Source organism: Saprolegnia diclina (genome assembly GCF_000281045.1).
Source record: "Saprolegnia diclina VS20 unplaced genomic scaffold supercont1.133, whole genome shotgun sequence".
In the NCBI taxonomy this organism is placed as follows: domain Eukaryota; phylum Oomycota; class Saprolegniomycetes; order Saprolegniales; family Saprolegniaceae; genus Saprolegnia; species Saprolegnia diclina.
The window spans coordinates 88-15,722 of record NW_008246200.1 but is presented as its reverse complement, the minus strand read 5'-3'; the positions used below and the strand labels follow the sequence as shown (position 1 = coordinate 15,722).

General features: G+C 56.8%; 8 protein-coding genes across 8 annotated transcripts; 6 read left to right on the top strand and 2 right to left on the bottom strand.

Moving 5' to 3' along the window:
• Positions 1 to 221: 221 nt before the first annotated feature.
• SDRG_16514 (hypothetical protein) lies at positions 222 to 2,281 on the bottom strand. The gene is made up of 3 exons (XM_008622728.1): positions 1,947 to 2,281; positions 1,727 to 1,894; positions 222 to 1,672 (listed from the first exon to the last, which is right to left on the bottom strand). The coding sequence occupies exons 1-3, from the start codon at positions 2,271 to 2,273 to the stop codon at positions 254 to 256; spliced, it is 1,914 nt and encodes a 637-aa protein (XP_008620950.1). The 5' UTR covers positions 2,274 to 2,281; the 3' UTR covers positions 222 to 253.
• Positions 2,282 to 3,465: 1,184 nt separating this feature from the next.
• On the top strand, positions 3,466 to 4,468 carry SDRG_16513 (hypothetical protein; the record flags this gene model as incomplete). Its single annotated transcript, XM_008622727.1, has 2 exons — positions 3,466 to 4,041; positions 4,085 to 4,468. 2 exons carry the CDS (start codon positions 3,466 to 3,468, stop codon positions 4,466 to 4,468), a joined length of 960 nt encoding a protein of 319 aa, XP_008620949.1.
• An 81-nt stretch (positions 4,469 to 4,549) lies between these two features.
• Positions 4,550 to 5,364, top strand: SDRG_16512 (hypothetical protein; the record flags this gene model as incomplete). The annotated part of the gene is made up of 3 exons (XM_008622726.1): positions 4,550 to 4,942; positions 5,015 to 5,284; positions 5,344 to 5,364. 3 exons carry the CDS (start codon positions 4,550 to 4,552, stop codon positions 5,362 to 5,364), a joined length of 684 nt encoding a protein of 227 aa, XP_008620948.1.
• Positions 5,365 to 5,848: 484 nt separating this feature from the next.
• On the bottom strand, positions 5,849 to 8,031 carry SDRG_16511 (hypothetical protein; the record flags this gene model as incomplete). Its single annotated transcript, XM_008622725.1, has 3 exons — positions 5,849 to 7,410; positions 7,468 to 7,635; positions 7,690 to 8,031. 3 exons carry the CDS (start codon positions 8,029 to 8,031, stop codon positions 5,977 to 5,979), a joined length of 1,944 nt encoding a protein of 647 aa, XP_008620947.1. The 3' UTR covers positions 5,849 to 5,976.
• A 1,792-nt stretch (positions 8,032 to 9,823) lies between these two features.
• SDRG_16510 (50S ribosomal protein L1) lies at positions 9,824 to 10,721 on the top strand. Its single transcript, XM_008622724.1, has one exon. The coding sequence runs from the start codon at positions 9,908 to 9,910 to the stop codon at positions 10,595 to 10,597; it is 690 nt and encodes a 229-aa protein (XP_008620946.1). The 5' UTR covers positions 9,824 to 9,907; the 3' UTR covers positions 10,598 to 10,721.
• Positions 10,722 to 11,064: 343 nt separating this feature from the next.
• SDRG_16509 (hypothetical protein) lies at positions 11,065 to 12,643 on the top strand. Its single transcript, XM_008622723.1, has 3 exons — positions 11,065 to 11,602; positions 11,655 to 12,332; positions 12,386 to 12,643. The coding sequence occupies exons 1-3, from the start codon at positions 11,079 to 11,081 to the stop codon at positions 12,591 to 12,593; spliced, it is 1,410 nt and encodes a 469-aa protein (XP_008620945.1). The 5' UTR covers positions 11,065 to 11,078; the 3' UTR covers positions 12,594 to 12,643.
• A 700-nt stretch (positions 12,644 to 13,343) lies between these two features.
• On the top strand, positions 13,344 to 14,070 carry SDRG_16508 (hypothetical protein). The gene has a single exon (XM_008622722.1). It carries the CDS (start codon positions 13,366 to 13,368, stop codon positions 13,996 to 13,998), a length of 633 nt encoding a protein of 210 aa, XP_008620944.1. The 5' UTR covers positions 13,344 to 13,365; the 3' UTR covers positions 13,999 to 14,070.
• A 490-nt stretch (positions 14,071 to 14,560) lies between these two features.
• SDRG_16507 (hypothetical protein) lies at positions 14,561 to 15,395 on the top strand. Its single transcript, XM_008622721.1, has one exon. The coding sequence runs from the start codon at positions 14,588 to 14,590 to the stop codon at positions 15,320 to 15,322; it is 735 nt and encodes a 244-aa protein (XP_008620943.1). The 5' UTR covers positions 14,561 to 14,587; the 3' UTR covers positions 15,323 to 15,395.
• Positions 15,396 to 15,635: the final 240 nt, after the last annotated feature.

The window sequence follows — 15,635 nt, the reverse complement described above, 5'->3', positions numbered from 1 at the left end:
TGACTCCACTCGGCGCAGCTCAGCTTGAAGCCGGCTCAGAGCCGGCTCGAAAAATGGAGCCTGAGCCGACGACTTTTCGCTTCGAGCCGCGGCTCAGCCGCTGAAGCTGTCATCTTCAGCGAGCGCGGCAGTAAAAGACCCAGTGCGCGTACACATGTGCGTACTACATGTGGCTCCTCTTCAAGAGCCAAGCCTATGATTGCCCAGGATCCCACGATGTATACGCAGACTTTTTTTTTTCATTACGGTACAGTTACGCGCGCTTCTCGAGGTCGTCGACGTTGGCGCCCAGCAACGCGAGCGCGTCCAGCACCGCGTCGTCGTCTCGTTTTTCGTTGGCGTCGGCGCGCACAATCTCTTCGTAGAGGTTCTCAACCTTGTCCATGTTGAGGTTGCCCCAGTACTCGTCGGAGATCGCGGACGTCGTCGTCTTCTCCAAGCGCAAGACGCACTCGGCGAACGTGACGCACGCCTCGAGCTTGGCTTCGTCCATGTGGGCGCCCATCGTCTTGTCCATCATCGCGATAAGGACGTTGAGGAGCATGACGATCACGATGGTTGCGTGCGTGACCAAGAGAAGGTAGCCGAGTACATAGGCGGCTGGCGACGCGAGCTGGTTGAACGGCTCCATGTTGATTTGAGCAAAGGTGACGAGGTACGTGGTGAGGAAGCTCTTGGGCACGGTTTCGTAGCCTTGGAAGATGTCGTTCGAGTCCTTGGTCTTGAGGATCTCGAGGAGGTTCATCACCAGGGTCTCGTCTGTGGTGTTGGCGCCCGGGAAGATCTTGCTCAGCGAAGAGTTAAAGTTGTCTGCAAAATCCTCATCCGGCTTGTACGGCTTGAGGTTCTCGCCTTGGCTCTTGAAGAGGAGGTAGTAGGCGCAGGCGTAGCCGCACTGGATCGGGAGGTAAAAGGCCAAGTAGCGGAAGACGTCGGTGAGCATGCGCCGCATCATCGGGAGGAGGTACCCGACATCGCGGAAGGCTTCCAGATACTGGACGCACATGAGGCAGAGCACGAAGTGCATCGGGATGCCGAGGTAGACGCACATCTCGAACGGGAAATACGTCCAGAGTTCGCAGAGCGCGTAGACAAGGACAAGCAAAAAGAGCGGGAGCTGGATCCGGTTCCAGTACGACTCGAGGTACGGCGACGGCGTCTTGGTGCAGACGAGCTTGTAGATTGACGTGATAAAGTGGGTTGGGACATGGACGAGGCGCCAATACATGAGCGAGTCGCCGCTAAGAAAGACAGCGTAGTCGGGATAGTCGGCGGCGAGCTCGCGGAGCTCAAAGATACAAAAGTAGACAGCGCAGAGACTGACAAGTCCGTTGTTGAGGTTGACAAACGCGTCCGAGTAGCAGAGCTCGACAAGGTGGTCAAGGTTGAGGAAGATGGCGGTGATCGCACAGCCGCCAAGCACGAGTGTTGCCCACGCACACGCCTGTTTGTTTTGCCACGTCAAGAAGCGCGTCGCGAGCAGCGACAAGAGCAGAAGCGCGGTGCCGCAGAGCCAAGAGCCAGCAATTTTCTTGAATTCTTTGTCGCCATCTGGATCGTCTTTTGGATCCCCTTGGATAGTCCCGAGCGAGATAGTGAGCGACACTGTGAGCGTCAAAAGCAGCAGTAAGTGCATGAGGAGCTGCTCGCTAAACATGCGAACACCAAACGCCTGCACAGTGTCATCGTGTGAGCACATTCATTGCAAGCAGTCAGCGTGACATACCCGCCACTTGAGGATTACGATGAGGCGCATCACGGGGTGTTGCAACAGCTTCTTCTTCTCGTTTTGGATCACATCACGGTCCCACTCGTCCATGCCGGCGGTCGCGTCGTTGTGCAGCAGCGAAAACAGCATCGAGTTGCGCACTTTGCCCCGGAACGCACCGGCAATCTAAAGATTTGGTACTGAGTGACAATATGTGACGCCTCGGATGTTAACATACCAAGGCGATATAGTCCTTGCAGCCGTCGAGTTTGGCGGCAAACGCCTCAAGCTCGCGGAGCTTTAGGTCCTTGGCGGCTTCTTGTTGGAGCGACGTCGTGTGACGAAACGTCGGACGACCGGTATCAAGGTCGTTCTCGTAGCCTCGTTGGCTTGGCGGAAACGGCTTGGCCACGTCGTCGTTACCATCGTCGCTCTCCGAGTCCCGCGGCGCCAGAAAGGTCGTCGACGGCTCGCTCGGCGTCATCTCGATCATGACACCGATCTCGTCACGACGTCCGTAGCCGTGATACGTCGCGCCGACGTTGGCGTTAGAGCTGAAGCGCATGACGACCGCGAAACCAGAAATGATTCAAGTCGGACGCACACGACACGCTCGGTATAGAGAACAAAGAACCTTCCACAACGTTGTGGGCTCGGCGTCTGCAATCGCATACAACACATGTGGACGTCAGCCTCGTCCCATGGGACACGTCGTGTGACGAGGCGCATGGCGTCGGTCCTTCTCCATCTGCACTGAAGTCCAACTAAGATTCTTCCTACTCTTCCCACTTGCCGTCTCCTGATGGCACTGGCTGCGAACTTGTATAAGTGTACGACGCTCGAGTGGGGGAATAGATGACTCGATTGACCACTAGCTTAGAAGCGACTAGGCTAAATGCAAGTTGACGATGTTGCCTACTGCCGACTCATCACGTCGATCTGGGCGGCAAAACTCAACGTCCTCGCTGCGCCCGGAGGTGCCACCTAATAGGAATGCACCTACATATTGACGCTAAATTCGTTTGTGGGACGTACACTTGAGCTACTTTAATGCAAAACTACACACTGAGAACCGCTTGATAACATTTTAGCTTTTATTTTTGTTTTTAATGTTTTTTCAATGTCAGGAATTCCATCCTGGCAGCACGAGCCGCCTATTTATTGCTCGCTGGGACCACAGCTGCAACGACTCGATAGCTTTGTTGAAACGCAGGGAGTGAGTGACGACTACCCGCAAAATGGTGTTCATTCGAAGAAAAGGAAGAAAAGAAGGAAGCGTACCGGGGTAAGGTATACGCTGCATTAAATTATACAATGCATTGTATTTATGCGCCGTAAGGACCAACAATCGGTGTCACCAATTGTTGGCCCTTTGTGATGATCGATGATCGGAAGTTGGAGCGTACCGCACATGATTGTGCAACGTAATTGGGTGATTTGTCCTTTGCAGCGCGCAAAGCCCCGTCGCGTTGAGTCTGTTCTAGTACTTGGTATGGGGCTCGTGGCTGTTGGTTGTATGTAGCACGTACTAGTATCCCACCCTCGGTCATTGCGCAAGTGGCCTTGACTTTGCATGATGGTGGCACCATTTCTCTTGGCCAGCAGTTCTTTTCATTTGCGATACGCGAACGAGAGCAACAGGCTTTACAACATTGTGCAAGGTACAACATATGTCGTGTTGTCGCCTTCATTGGAAGACGTTTGCCTGCGAAGACAGCGTATAGCTCACTACGTAGCTCACTTTCACTTTTACAGCCATGTACTACATCACGGACGCGCCCCAGGGCACCACGCATCGGAGCTACCGGCACCAAGACACGATCGGTGTCATGGACGAGATGACGCCAAGCGCCGAGCCGGAAACGATGTACACGAGTGCGCGGACACCGACGAGTACGAGCGGTTATTCGCACGATGACGTCCGTTCCTTGCCGATGCCGTTCACCGATCGCACCGCGGCCGCCACGTCCGCGCCGCGGCAGGCTTTGATCGACGTTGCATCGGTGACCAACCGCTGCGTAGCGAAACGCAGTCCCTTGGAAGAGCCGTCGCAAGATCCGCCTTCGGAGAATTCAACCTCGACCAGCGGAAAAGAGCTGAATACGATTGAGGACGTACGCGCCAAGGCCGGGCTCCTCTCGACATGGATCTTGGCTCCGGAGGCCGTGCGCGACGAGCTCGGTCGCTCTGTGCGCGATTCGCTCCTTTTCCAGCTGCTGCACCACGACACCAAGGTTGGCGTGTCGTGGTTTGATCGCGATGCGCTTGAAGACGAGAAGAAGAAGGTGCTCCAGCACCCCGTCATGCGCGTCATCGTCTTGCTCAAGTGGCAGGTAGGATCACTCGCTGGCACACGTGATCTCATACATCCCCAAGGCGTTTGGCTTTCGCATGTACTGCGAGCACCTCTTTATGCATTGGCTGCTCCTCTTTACGATGACGCTCTCGCTCTCGATGGGTCTTGGCGTCGCACCCGAGTCGACCTACCACAGCCTTTTCATTGGCTGGCTCACAACGTGCTCGGTCCTCGTCATTGCAGCCTTTGCGACGCGCATTGTCGTGTGGGAAACCAAGGTGCCCTGCGCGTGCATCACGATTGCGGTCCTTGGGTGTGTCGGTGGCGGTCTCCAGTACGCGTTCGAACCGCTCCAAGATCAAGTCAGCTGGCTTATGTTTGGCCGCATCAACAACATCCTTGTCGGTCTCTCGGCGCTCTACTTTTGCACCTTTGAACTCCGTGAGCTCGCCGCCGACATTTGAGATCCGAGTGCGCCGACGCTGCCGCTCCTCGAGCAGTGCCACTGGTATTTTGTCGTCGCGCCTTGGCATTTTGCCTCGTCCATGTACCAACTGGCCATTGGCAAGACGCCGACGCCGTACCTTGAGTCGTACTGGAACCGGATCCAGCTCCCAACCTTCTTCTTCGTCCTTGTCTACGTCCTCTGCGAGTTTACGGCGCCGTTCTCGACCAACATGCGCATCTACGCGGGGATCGCGACTGTCTTCTTTCTTTGGATCATGGGAGTGCAGTACATTGAGGTCTTTGGCTCGATCTCGTACCTTCTCCCGATGATGCGGCACATGATTGCCGACGTGTCCAGTTTTTTGGTCTACTACTGGTCGATCCAGTGCGCCTACACCTGTGCCTACTACCTCCTCTTCAAGAGCCAAGGCGAGAGCGAGACGTTCGCGCCATATGCAACCGTGCTTGAGAGCTTCATCACGACGTACCTCGTCGTCTTTGCGCAGATCAATCTCGAGCCGTTCAAAGCCTTGGATTCGCCGGCCGCGTATGTGCTTGGCTAGCTTCTCTTGCTCTCGCACGCGACGATCGTCGTCGTGATGCTCCTCAACGTGCTCATCGCTATGATGAGCAAGACCATGGGCGCGTACATTGAGGAAGCCAAGGTCGAGGCGACCGTCACCTTTGCCGAGTGTGTGCTGCGCATGGAGAAGACCAAGACGTTCAAGACATCCAAGGAAAGATTGGACAAAGCGGTCAACGGCGAAGAGTACAAAAAACACATGATCTCGGTGCAACGCACGATGCGCCGAGAAAAGAGAAATGGCGAGGAGGTACAAGAAGCCATTGGAAAGTTAGCCAAGTCAAATCCTGCCACGACGCATGATGCTAGCGACACAGTCTAAAGCAATGATTTCATCCTGTGGCTGCAACCGAAGTTTGACTGAGAATCACATGATTATACTCATTTACACATGTTTTGCATACCCTCGTTTTTTCCTTGTACTGTACGACGCTCGAGTGGGGGGCAATAGACGAATTGATTGCCCGCTAGCCATTGTGAGTGGCGTGACGGGTTAGGATCGACAAGGCTAAATGCAAAATGACTATCTACCCACTGTCGACTCTTCGCGTCTATCCGGACGGCAAAAACTCAACTTCCTTGCTGCGCCTGGAAGTGTACCACGTTTCACGAACTTTTATACCGGTTCCTCACTCGTTTCCCGGGCTGTCACTGCGCAGGGTTCCCAATTGCCCATATGTGCCGCATACCCGGCAGTGCAGTTGCTTACATACTGTACCCGTGTCAAAACTCAATTCTCATACTTGGTGCGATGGGTAAACTGAGAGCGCCAACTCAACGTCGTCGATACGTAGATCTTAGTGCAAATTCAAAGTGCAAACTCAAGTGCAAACGCAAATTACAAACTTAAAATGAAAATTCGAAGGTGCAGTAGCAAGGGGCGTTGCCCAGACGACCAAGGCTGGCGTGCCAAAGGTCCATCAATCAACAAGATTTCAAAGCCTACTTGCGACGCGTCTGGAGGCTTTTGACTCTGGAGCTGATCTTCGCAATCGCGTGGAGCACTGCGCTGTCCTCGCTCTTCTCGTTGGCGTCGGCGCGCAGCATGTTTTCATACAAAACTTGGGCCTTGGACTTGTCGAGCTGTCGCCAGTACACTTCGGACATCGCCTGCGTCGTCGTCTTCTCCATCCGCAGCACGCACTCGGCAAAGGTCACAGTCGCCTCGACCTTGGCTTCGTCCATGTAGGCGCCCATCGTCTTGTCCATCATCGCAATGAGCACGTTGAGGAGCATCACGATCACGATCGTCGCGTGCGTTAGCACGAGGAGGTAGCCGAGGATCGATGCCGACGTCGTCGCGAGCTGGTCGAACGGCTCCAAATTGATTTGGCCAAAGGTCACAAGGTACGTGGTGAGGAAGCTCTTGGGCACGGTTTCGTAGCCCTGAAACATGTCGTTCTTGTCCTTGGTCTTGAGGATCTCGAGGAGGCTCGTCACCAGGGTCTCGTCTGTGGTGTTGGCACCGGGAAAGAGAACGCTGAGAGACTCGTTAAACTTGTCGATAAACTTTTGGTCCGGCTCGTACGGCTTGAGATCGTAGCCTTGGCTCTTGAAGAGGAGGTAGTATGCACACGTGTACGCGCACTGGATCGGAAAGTAGAAGGCCAAGTAGCGGAAGACGTCGGCGAGCATGCGCCGCATCATCGGGAGGAGATACCCGACCGCGGGGAAGACTTCGAGGTACGAGACGCCCATGATCCAGAGCAAAAAGAGCGCGGGAATGCCTCCGTAGACACGCATGTTGGCCGAGAAGGGCGATGCAAACTCGCAAAAGACATAGACAAACACGAAGAAGAAGGTCGGGAGCTGGATGCGATTCCAGTACGACTCGAGGTACGGCGACGTCGGCTTGCCGCAAACCAAGTCGACGAGCGACGTGAGCATGTAGCGCGACGCGCGGAGCCAGCGGCCGAGAATGCCACGGCGGACGTCATCGTCGGGCATATCCGCCGCAAACTCGCGCGACTCAAAGAGGCAAAAGTAGAGCGCCGAGAGTCCGAGCACGGCGTTGTTGAGCGAGACAAAGCTCTTGTTGATCCCGTCCTTGCCGTCCTCGTCCCATATCTCGTCGATCGGTGCCGTCGAGTTGCAGAGCGCCTTGACCTTGTCGTACTTGAGCAGGAGCCCGGTGATCGCGCCGCTGACAAGAACAAATACGACGCAGGCGCACACCACCTTGTTCTTCCACGTCGAGAAGCGCGTTGCAAGAAGCGAGACCAAGAGGAAGGGCATGCCGACAAGCCACCCAACGAGCACTTGATCGAGCTTGGCGCTGGTCGCAATCCCAAAGCCAATGGCGAGCGAGACGGTGAACGTGAGGAGGAGCAGCCAGTGCATGAGAAGCTGCTCGCAATACATGCGTAGTCCAAACGCCTACACCCGTACAAGAATCTCAGCTTTGGCTCGAAATACTTGCAATATGTAGCGTACCCGCCACTTGAGAAGCACCATGAGGCGCATCACGGGGTGCTGCAGCAGCCGCTTCTTGGCATCGTCGATCGCGTCCAGATCAAACGGCGAAAAGGCGTCGGGCGCGTCTTGATGCAGCAGCTTGAACAGCATCGAGTCGCGCACCTTGGCTCGGAAGGCGCCGGCCATCTAATGCAATACAATGCGATGAGATCAAAGCAATGGTTGAAACAAGGTGTCTACCTGCGCAACATTGTCCTTCCAGTCGTCCAAGTCGGATGAAATGGTCTCGAGCTCCCGTAGCTTTTGCGCCTTGGCAGCCTCCCGCGCCAATGACCTTGTGTGGCGAAACGTCGAGCGGTTCGCGTCATAGTCTTGGCTGAATCGTCTGTTGGGCGGCAATGGCTTGGCAACGTCGTGCTGCTCGTCGTAGTTGGAGTGGCCGCTCTCGCTTCGCGGCGTCCGCGAGGCCATGTACGTCGTCGACGGCTCGCTCGGCGTCATCTCGACCATGACGCCAATCGAGTCTTGATGGTGGTAGCTTGGGTACGCCGTGCCGTCGGCCACGTCGGAGATGTAGTGCATGGCAGTGAATCCGGAAATGAACCAACAACTCGTCGCACTGCAGCGCCTGGTGGTAAAAGCGGTCCAGCCCTTTCTTGCACAACATTGTGGACGCGGTTGTCGCTAGTGACTAAATCGCATATGACTCCAATAGAGTCCAAGCGAAAAGAGCTAGGGATACGACATCTGCGGTCGTCGTTCCAATACCGCTACACTCTATGTTGTGGTTATGCACATCAGGGCCCTGTGCGCATCGCTGGCGCTACGACACCCTTGGTGACGCAGCTCGGCCGCACGGGATGCGCTTGCTCGTTTTGGCGGGAACAACGCCAGACGCAAGCCACAAAATGGTCCTCTCGCGTTGCTTATAGTTGGTCGATCGGTCTATCAATCGCGTGCAAAACAAAACAGACGCTGCGGCCAATGGTTGTCGACGAATGCCGGTTGATTCGCCAGTCGTTCTGTGACGAGACTGGCGTCTCGAACGAACGACACGGCTCTTCAGCGCCTCTTCCATTGCTCTTCGACGGACGGGCGATCTGCGCGCATTGGTTTGAGAACGGTACCGAAGCTCAACTGTGAGTGCTGCCGTGTCGACTCTTTCGGAAAAGAAGAAGCCAACCAAAAGAAGGGAACGACGATATGAGATATTGTACTTCCCATGTACATACCGTCGTTCCTGCACCAGCTCACGCTTCTCACACCATTCGCCTTGGGGAAATGTGGGCATCCTCCTGCGGCGAGTTCGGAGACCATACGTGTAGTATGGAGTATCAAACTGTCCATGAAGGCCGTGGCATCACGCCATGACGAGGCGATCACAACTACTCACTGTAGGTGACCACAGCTGGAACCAAGTTGCAGCTTTGATGCGTTGGCGACTGACAGGCAGAGCGCGTGCACGAGGTAGTGGCTCGAGCGTGTCTGGCTCTTGGACGCGCCTGCATCGTTCCGCTGCAGCAATGGCATGGGATACACAAGCATGTGTGTTTGTTATGCTGACGGCCCCGCGCCGCCGCTCGCGCAGGCACGGCCCGGCGAGCGAATGAAGAAGAAGGAGATTGCTAGTCTCTACGTATGCGAAGTCTTCGTGTAATATCCAAGATAACGCGCAACACGTTCATATATATATCGGGCATGCTTGGCAGCCATGCACTCTTCCAGCCTAGGCACGCCACTGTGGTCGCTCGAAGCGCTTTAGTATAACGTAATACTTGGACGTCCTCGTTGATATCGCCCAACAAGTTGGCTGTGACGGGGTCGCAGTCGCAGTCTAGCTCTGCAACAGTCTCTTGGGCTCTGTCGCTTGGATGGTACGATGCCTCCTACAGCTCTTGCATGCTTGCCTGTCTGCTTGCAGTCCCACGACGCGTCGGTACAGTGACGCCACGCGAGCGCGCCTTGCATACTTGATGCCTACATATTGGCGCGGTCTGGGTGCGCGCAGCGACGAGCTGTCCATCGCAAGCTGTCCGCTGCCAAGAACCAATGCCGATGCCACGCCGGCGGTGATCATCGTGCTCCACGTCCGGCCATCTGCGCTACTGCGCTCCAGTGCAGCGATCGCGTCGTTCTTTTCCTTGCCTGTCGGCTGCGCGCGTTCATGCGGCGCGCCCTTGCACCATCGTCCAGCCAGGCTTGGTCGACCGTATCGACCTGGACCTTGGCCAGCAATCTGCAATCCGCAAGCCGGCCGTGCAATTGCGTGCAATTAGCCTCGGGCCAGGATTGGTGGGTGCAAAAATCCGACTTCCACGCGATGCCATTGGCGGAGACCAGGCATGGCGCAAGGCCATTGGCCAAAAAGCGTTGGCTGGACATGGCTGGTGGCGATGGTGCGTCATGTGCCACGCCGTAGTATTTCCCCTTTATCGTTGTTCCAGCGACACAGTAAAGTATGAGCAAGTTGAACTCGGAGCTTTTGGCCAAGGCCGTCGAAGACATCCTCGCCTTCTCGGCCGGTGAGACGATCAAGATCGGCAACGACGACGTCAAGGGCAAGAAGCGCAACTTCCACGAGACGATCGAACTCCAGATCGCCCTCAAGAACTACGACCCGACCAAGGACAAGCGTTTCTCGGGCACGTTCAAGCTCCCGACGGTCCCGAAGCCGAACCTCAAGATCTGCATCATCGGTAACGCCGTGCACTGCGAGCTTGCCGAGAAGAACGGCTTTGAGTTCATGACGGTCGATGACCTCAAGAAGTTCAACAAGAACAAGAAGGTCATCAAGAAGTTCGCCAAGAAGTACGATGCGTTCCTTGCCTCCGACACGCTCATCAAGCAGATCCCGCGTCTGCTCGGTCCTTCGCTCAACAAGGCCGGCAAGTTCCCCACGCTCATCACGTCGGGTGAGGACATCAACGACAAGGCCAACGCCGTCCGTGCCACGATCAAGTTCCAGATGAAGAAGGTGCTCTGCCTCAACCTTGCCGTCGCCCACGTCGGCCAGACCCCGGAAGAGATCATTGTCAACACCCAGTTGGCCGCCAACTTCCTCGCCTCGCTCCTCAAGAAGAACTGGCAGAACATCAAGGTCCTCTACCTCAAGTCGACCATGGGCCCCGCCATGCAGATCTACTACTAAGTGTTGTAGCTTTGCCTCGTACCGGATACCCTCTCGGCCCCTAAAGCCGTGTAGGGGAGCTGATTTCGACAACTTAAGGGAGGAAACTGTTAATGGAATTGAAATCCTGCGATATCTCAAAACACTCTTCCTCTTGACAGCGACCGCGGTCTTCTGCCATGCCAAGCTGGATGTGTGCCCGTCTGGTGTTGACCCCTTTCGATGCCAACGTGTCATCGCCGGCGAATCTTTGCCAAGCAACGGATGCCGGAAGTGGCGGCAAGCTCCGCATTGAACCGAGCCTCGCCGTCAATGAGCTGCGCTACGCCGGCGCCATCTAGCCTAGCCAAAGCGCCGTTGATGGTGCTACACGACCCTGCCGTACATATACGCATCAACGACGGCGGTCGGGCGTTCTTCATGCTTGGCGGCGCGATCTCGGCAGCGGAACCATGACCTCCAATAATCAATATACAATATCTACTCTCAGAGGATACCGACCATGGTCATCGAACGCGGCCACCTTGTCGCGGCCTTCCGAGCCGAGTGCGTGGCGCCGCTCCAAGCCGCCGTCTTTGCCGGCGGCTCCATCGTCATCGACGCGGCAGCTGAAGTGGCGCTCGGCCGGTACGAGCAGCAGACCGAGCTCCATCTCGAGGCGTCGCTCGGCGAGATGGACGCGCTTTGGGCCGACACGGCGGACCTCTTGCTACAAACCACGCTCCTAGCCGACGCCGACGCACTCACGCCGGCGTACCTTGCAAGTGTCGTGCATCCCATCTTGCAGTGCGGCCGCGTCCTTGCGCGACTCGACGCGGCCTTCCATGCATCGCTGCCAGCCCCACGTGACACGGCCAAGTGGCTGCCAACGTTGCTGCTCGCGTGCAGTTACTTTCTCTGTGACGACGCGCCGTGGCATACGCCCACCGCGCATGCACAAGCAGAAGCGCTCCTCGATGCGGCGTGCGCGCACGTCGGATGGCGCCGCGGGCTCGCGCCGCCCTCGCGCGATGAGCTTGTCGTCGTGTACGATGCTGTCATCTCTCTGTGGCTTCTCATGCCAGACGCTATCATATAGGCACTGCAAGCGCGTGCTCTCGGTCGTAGGCACCAAGTGCCCCAAGGAGACGTGGGTGCGCGCGGGCTGCCCGGCGCCGTTTGCGTTTCGGTACCTTGTGCGGCAACTGGCCTTTCCGGCGCTCGACCACGACGTCGTCGGGCGCACGCTCGCGCTCGCACTGCCGCTGCTCGACCAAACGATCGTGTCGGTCCAGCGCATCGGCGTCGACGTCCTGCAGCATGTCGTCGCCGAGGCCACGCCCACCGACGTCCGGTGGCACAGCGACATTGTGTTGCACATGCTGTACGAAACCCTCAAGATTGCCATGAGCGACGCGTCTTTTCTGCAAGCGACGCTGCGCTGCCTTGCTGACACGTTGGCGGTCACGTCGGTGGCTCACGATATCACGAGCTACGACCGGTTCTTCCCGACGCTATTGCGGTCCTGGGACATGACCTCGGACGTGAGCATGAAGCGCGTGTACGTCGTGGGCTTGCGCCCGTGGATCGTTGCTATGGGCGCGCCACACAGCGTGCAGATCGTGCAGTACCTTCCGTCGGTCTTGACGGTGCTCTTGGCGTGTCTCGAGAACAAGCTCCTGACGCTCGACGCGCTTGAGACGCTGCGCCTTGTCGTCGTTCACGCCTGGGTGCGCATCCCAACTCACGTCGACGATGTCGTACTCGGCCTCTTGCGGTAGAGACGTCTGAGGTGGGTGATCATACAATGTCTGAGCGTGTTGTATGTAGGTGCTTGGTGTTCAACACGATCCAGAGCCATCTCGAAGTCTCGGCGGGAGCGCCAGCAGACGATGTGCTCGCAAACGCTGTGGGTGTGCTCCGGCTGCTGGAAGCGCTCAAGAAGGAACCGCTTGCACCGCTGTTGGCGACAATTGGCACCGCGTGCACGGAGCTCACGGCCATTTGCGAGCAAGTACAAGGGGCTATGGCCGCGTAAGGCGAAATGAAAAATGATAGAAAATCAGTTGGGTGGATATCGGAAAAATGCACTGGTACATCAACCGCTACGTCCACGTGACGTGGCCCAATACGCTGCAAGAAGACGCGTACCCACGGTATTAGCGACGTAGACTATTGCTACGTGTTGCGCTTGCATCTGGCCCCCACTCAGTAACTGGCGTTCATGACGTGGCAGCGCCACCGAGGCTTGACGTGGCAGTTGCTGCGTGCAGCGAAACGGTCGAGGCGTAGCATTCCATCAAAGCGCATCAACACGTCAGAGTCACCGCACAGCGTCTGACGGGTAGCTCACGAGACTGCCAAGTACACGCGAGATGGCGTGCCACATGTAGATTTCTGCGTCAATAGAAGCAGAATTTTATTTGTTAAAAATATATTCTCTGACGAGTGTATTTGGTGCTGGTGGCAACGCCCCACAAAAGCCCCGAGGATCTAGCGGAGCTGGCGAGAACGTCGAGTTGCTGGCTCGCTTGTAGTAACTAGTATCGTAGGAATACCAAGCTCGACGGTGGCCGATGACGTGGCCACGAGAAAAACATATTCCTCTTGGACACAAATATATATTGCCTTGTGTCAAACGCTAGTCCAATCGTCATTGGCCGTTTGTATAGACACATATTTGCTGTCAATAGTTCAATTGCTATTACCTGCGATGGAACCGTCGTAGCTACCCGACGCAAACCGTGTCGTCCGGGACGGCGGTGTTCATTTCTGCATTTTTCGCCTCCAGCACCATCCAATTCACCAATATGCACGGCTTGACCCCGCTTCTGCTTGCGACGACTGCGATTGCTTCGACGATGGCGACCCCCGAGGCGACGGCCGCGTGCACGTCCAGCGTCCTCCAGACGGCCGTCACACCCGTGCTCCTCTCGGCGGCGACCGCGCTCACGCAGTGCTCAACGGCCACGGGGCTTTCGATCACGAGTCTTGTTGGCTCATCAACGATCTCGTCGACGCAGCTCGCCGCCTTCCTCAACGACACCAACTGCATGTCCTTTGCGAGCAGCGTTGCAACCGCGATCGCTGCCATTTCGCCCGTCTGCGCGCTTCAGACATCACCGAGCGTTGTGACGACAGCCGACGTAACAAGCCTCTCGACCACCGAGTTTGTGACGCTGCTCTTGTCGTCGTCGTCGAGCAGCTCCAATGCAACGACGAATGCTACCGCGGTCGTCACGGTGGCGCCGACTGCCAACACCACTGATGTCAATGCCACGACAGACGCCCCGACAACCATTGTCGCGACGACGACCGTGACGCCGACCGCGACGAGCACATCGACCGCAACACCGACGCCGACGACAGTGAGCTCGAGCGCGATGCAGTTGGCGTCGAGCATCACGCTGCTGTGTGCCGTCGCCATGCTCGCCATGGTCTAAGATACACTGCGTAGCATTAACTTTGACACAGCTTATTCTCTTTCCCATGATGTATACTACATGTACTACTGACTCACTCGTCCTTGCAAGTTGGATGCAACACTTGGTCAAAATTTGCTGCACGAAACCAAGGGTCGATGAGGTTTGAAGAATCCTGCCAGGCTGCCTTCAAGAACACCGATCCTTGAAGCACTGCCTACGCATTGCTGCCGCTTCGCAATCACGTGGCGTCGCTGAATCTACGTCGTATCTATTGTTCTTGCTCGCTTTGTCCACAAGCACGCGGCAGCTGCGTCACGGTCGTGGTGCTATGATACACCATCATTTCTTGAGTTTCCGTTTGAGCTTGCCGTTTGAGTTTGCCGTTTGCACCATGGACATTTGGTCACATGGACACATTATTGATCGCGACACCGTCGACTACACTGTGCACAGTGCAGTGTCGTGTGCGCGGCACAATAGCATGGGCGTCATCGAGCGATATGCGTTGGCGTGTCGCAGAAAGGCGGTGATAAAAAAGATACTTTTTCGTTCGAGCGCGCCAAGTGGGTGGTTCTTCATTTTTGCTTTGGCCACAGACGACGCACGGATGCAGACGATTACCCTCCTCCTTTGCGCGATGGCGGCCACGACGACCGCCCAAAGTACGCCGATCAACCACGCGTGCTCGGACGCCGACCTCATCACGGCCATCACGCCGGTTGCGCTCACGTCGGCGACCACTCTCAACCAGTGCGCCAAGGACACGGGGCTCTCGATCGAGGCCGTGCCCGTGCCGGCCAACGTCACGCCTGCCCAAGTCAACGCGCTCCTCCAGAGCTCGAGCTGCGCGGCGTTCTACGCCAGCATCCAGTCGGCGATCGCAAAGATCTCACCCGCGTGCTACTTGGTGACGACCCCCGTGCCCGTCACGTCGGCACAGATCATGTCCGTGCCGTTCAAGGACTACGTCATGGCTCTCCAAGGCTCGGCGACCGGTGCGCCGGGTATGACGACGACTACCAAGCCGTCAACGACAACTGCACCGACCGGCAACTCGACGGCTGCACCCGGTAGCTCGACGACCGCGCCGGGCAGTTCCACCGTTGCGCCGGGCGGCACGACGCTGGTGCCTGGCAACTCGACCACGGCCCCGGGCAACTCGACCACTGCACCGGGCAACTCGACGGCGTCGCCCATCACGGACACGGTTGTGACCAAGACCCCGTCGTCAAGTGCGGCGGTGGCGCCAGCGACGACGACGCCGAAGGCCACATCGTCGGCATCGATCGTTGTCCCGACGCTCGCCACGCTTGCGTTCGTTGCTGCTGCCGTCATCGTCTAACCGATTTTCTATCATCCTAGCTATTGTGTGCCACTCTATGATTTCAATATAAACCTTTCGTAATCCATCAAGAGGGCAAAGCAGCTGGAGAAGAAGGAACGAGAAGGCCCACATGCTGGCTGCGAACGCTGCTGGATGTGGAATTTTTCACCACACATTTCGTTGTTTGTGGCCACATCGATAGTATATTTATGCACTGCTTTGGCCAGCGTCAATACCCTGGACAAGGAAGCCGGGACCGCTCCCCGACGCGACTCTTGCACGGTTTGCTTGAGTAGCCGCCGCTTGTCCCATGCACGCGAGGATGATGGTC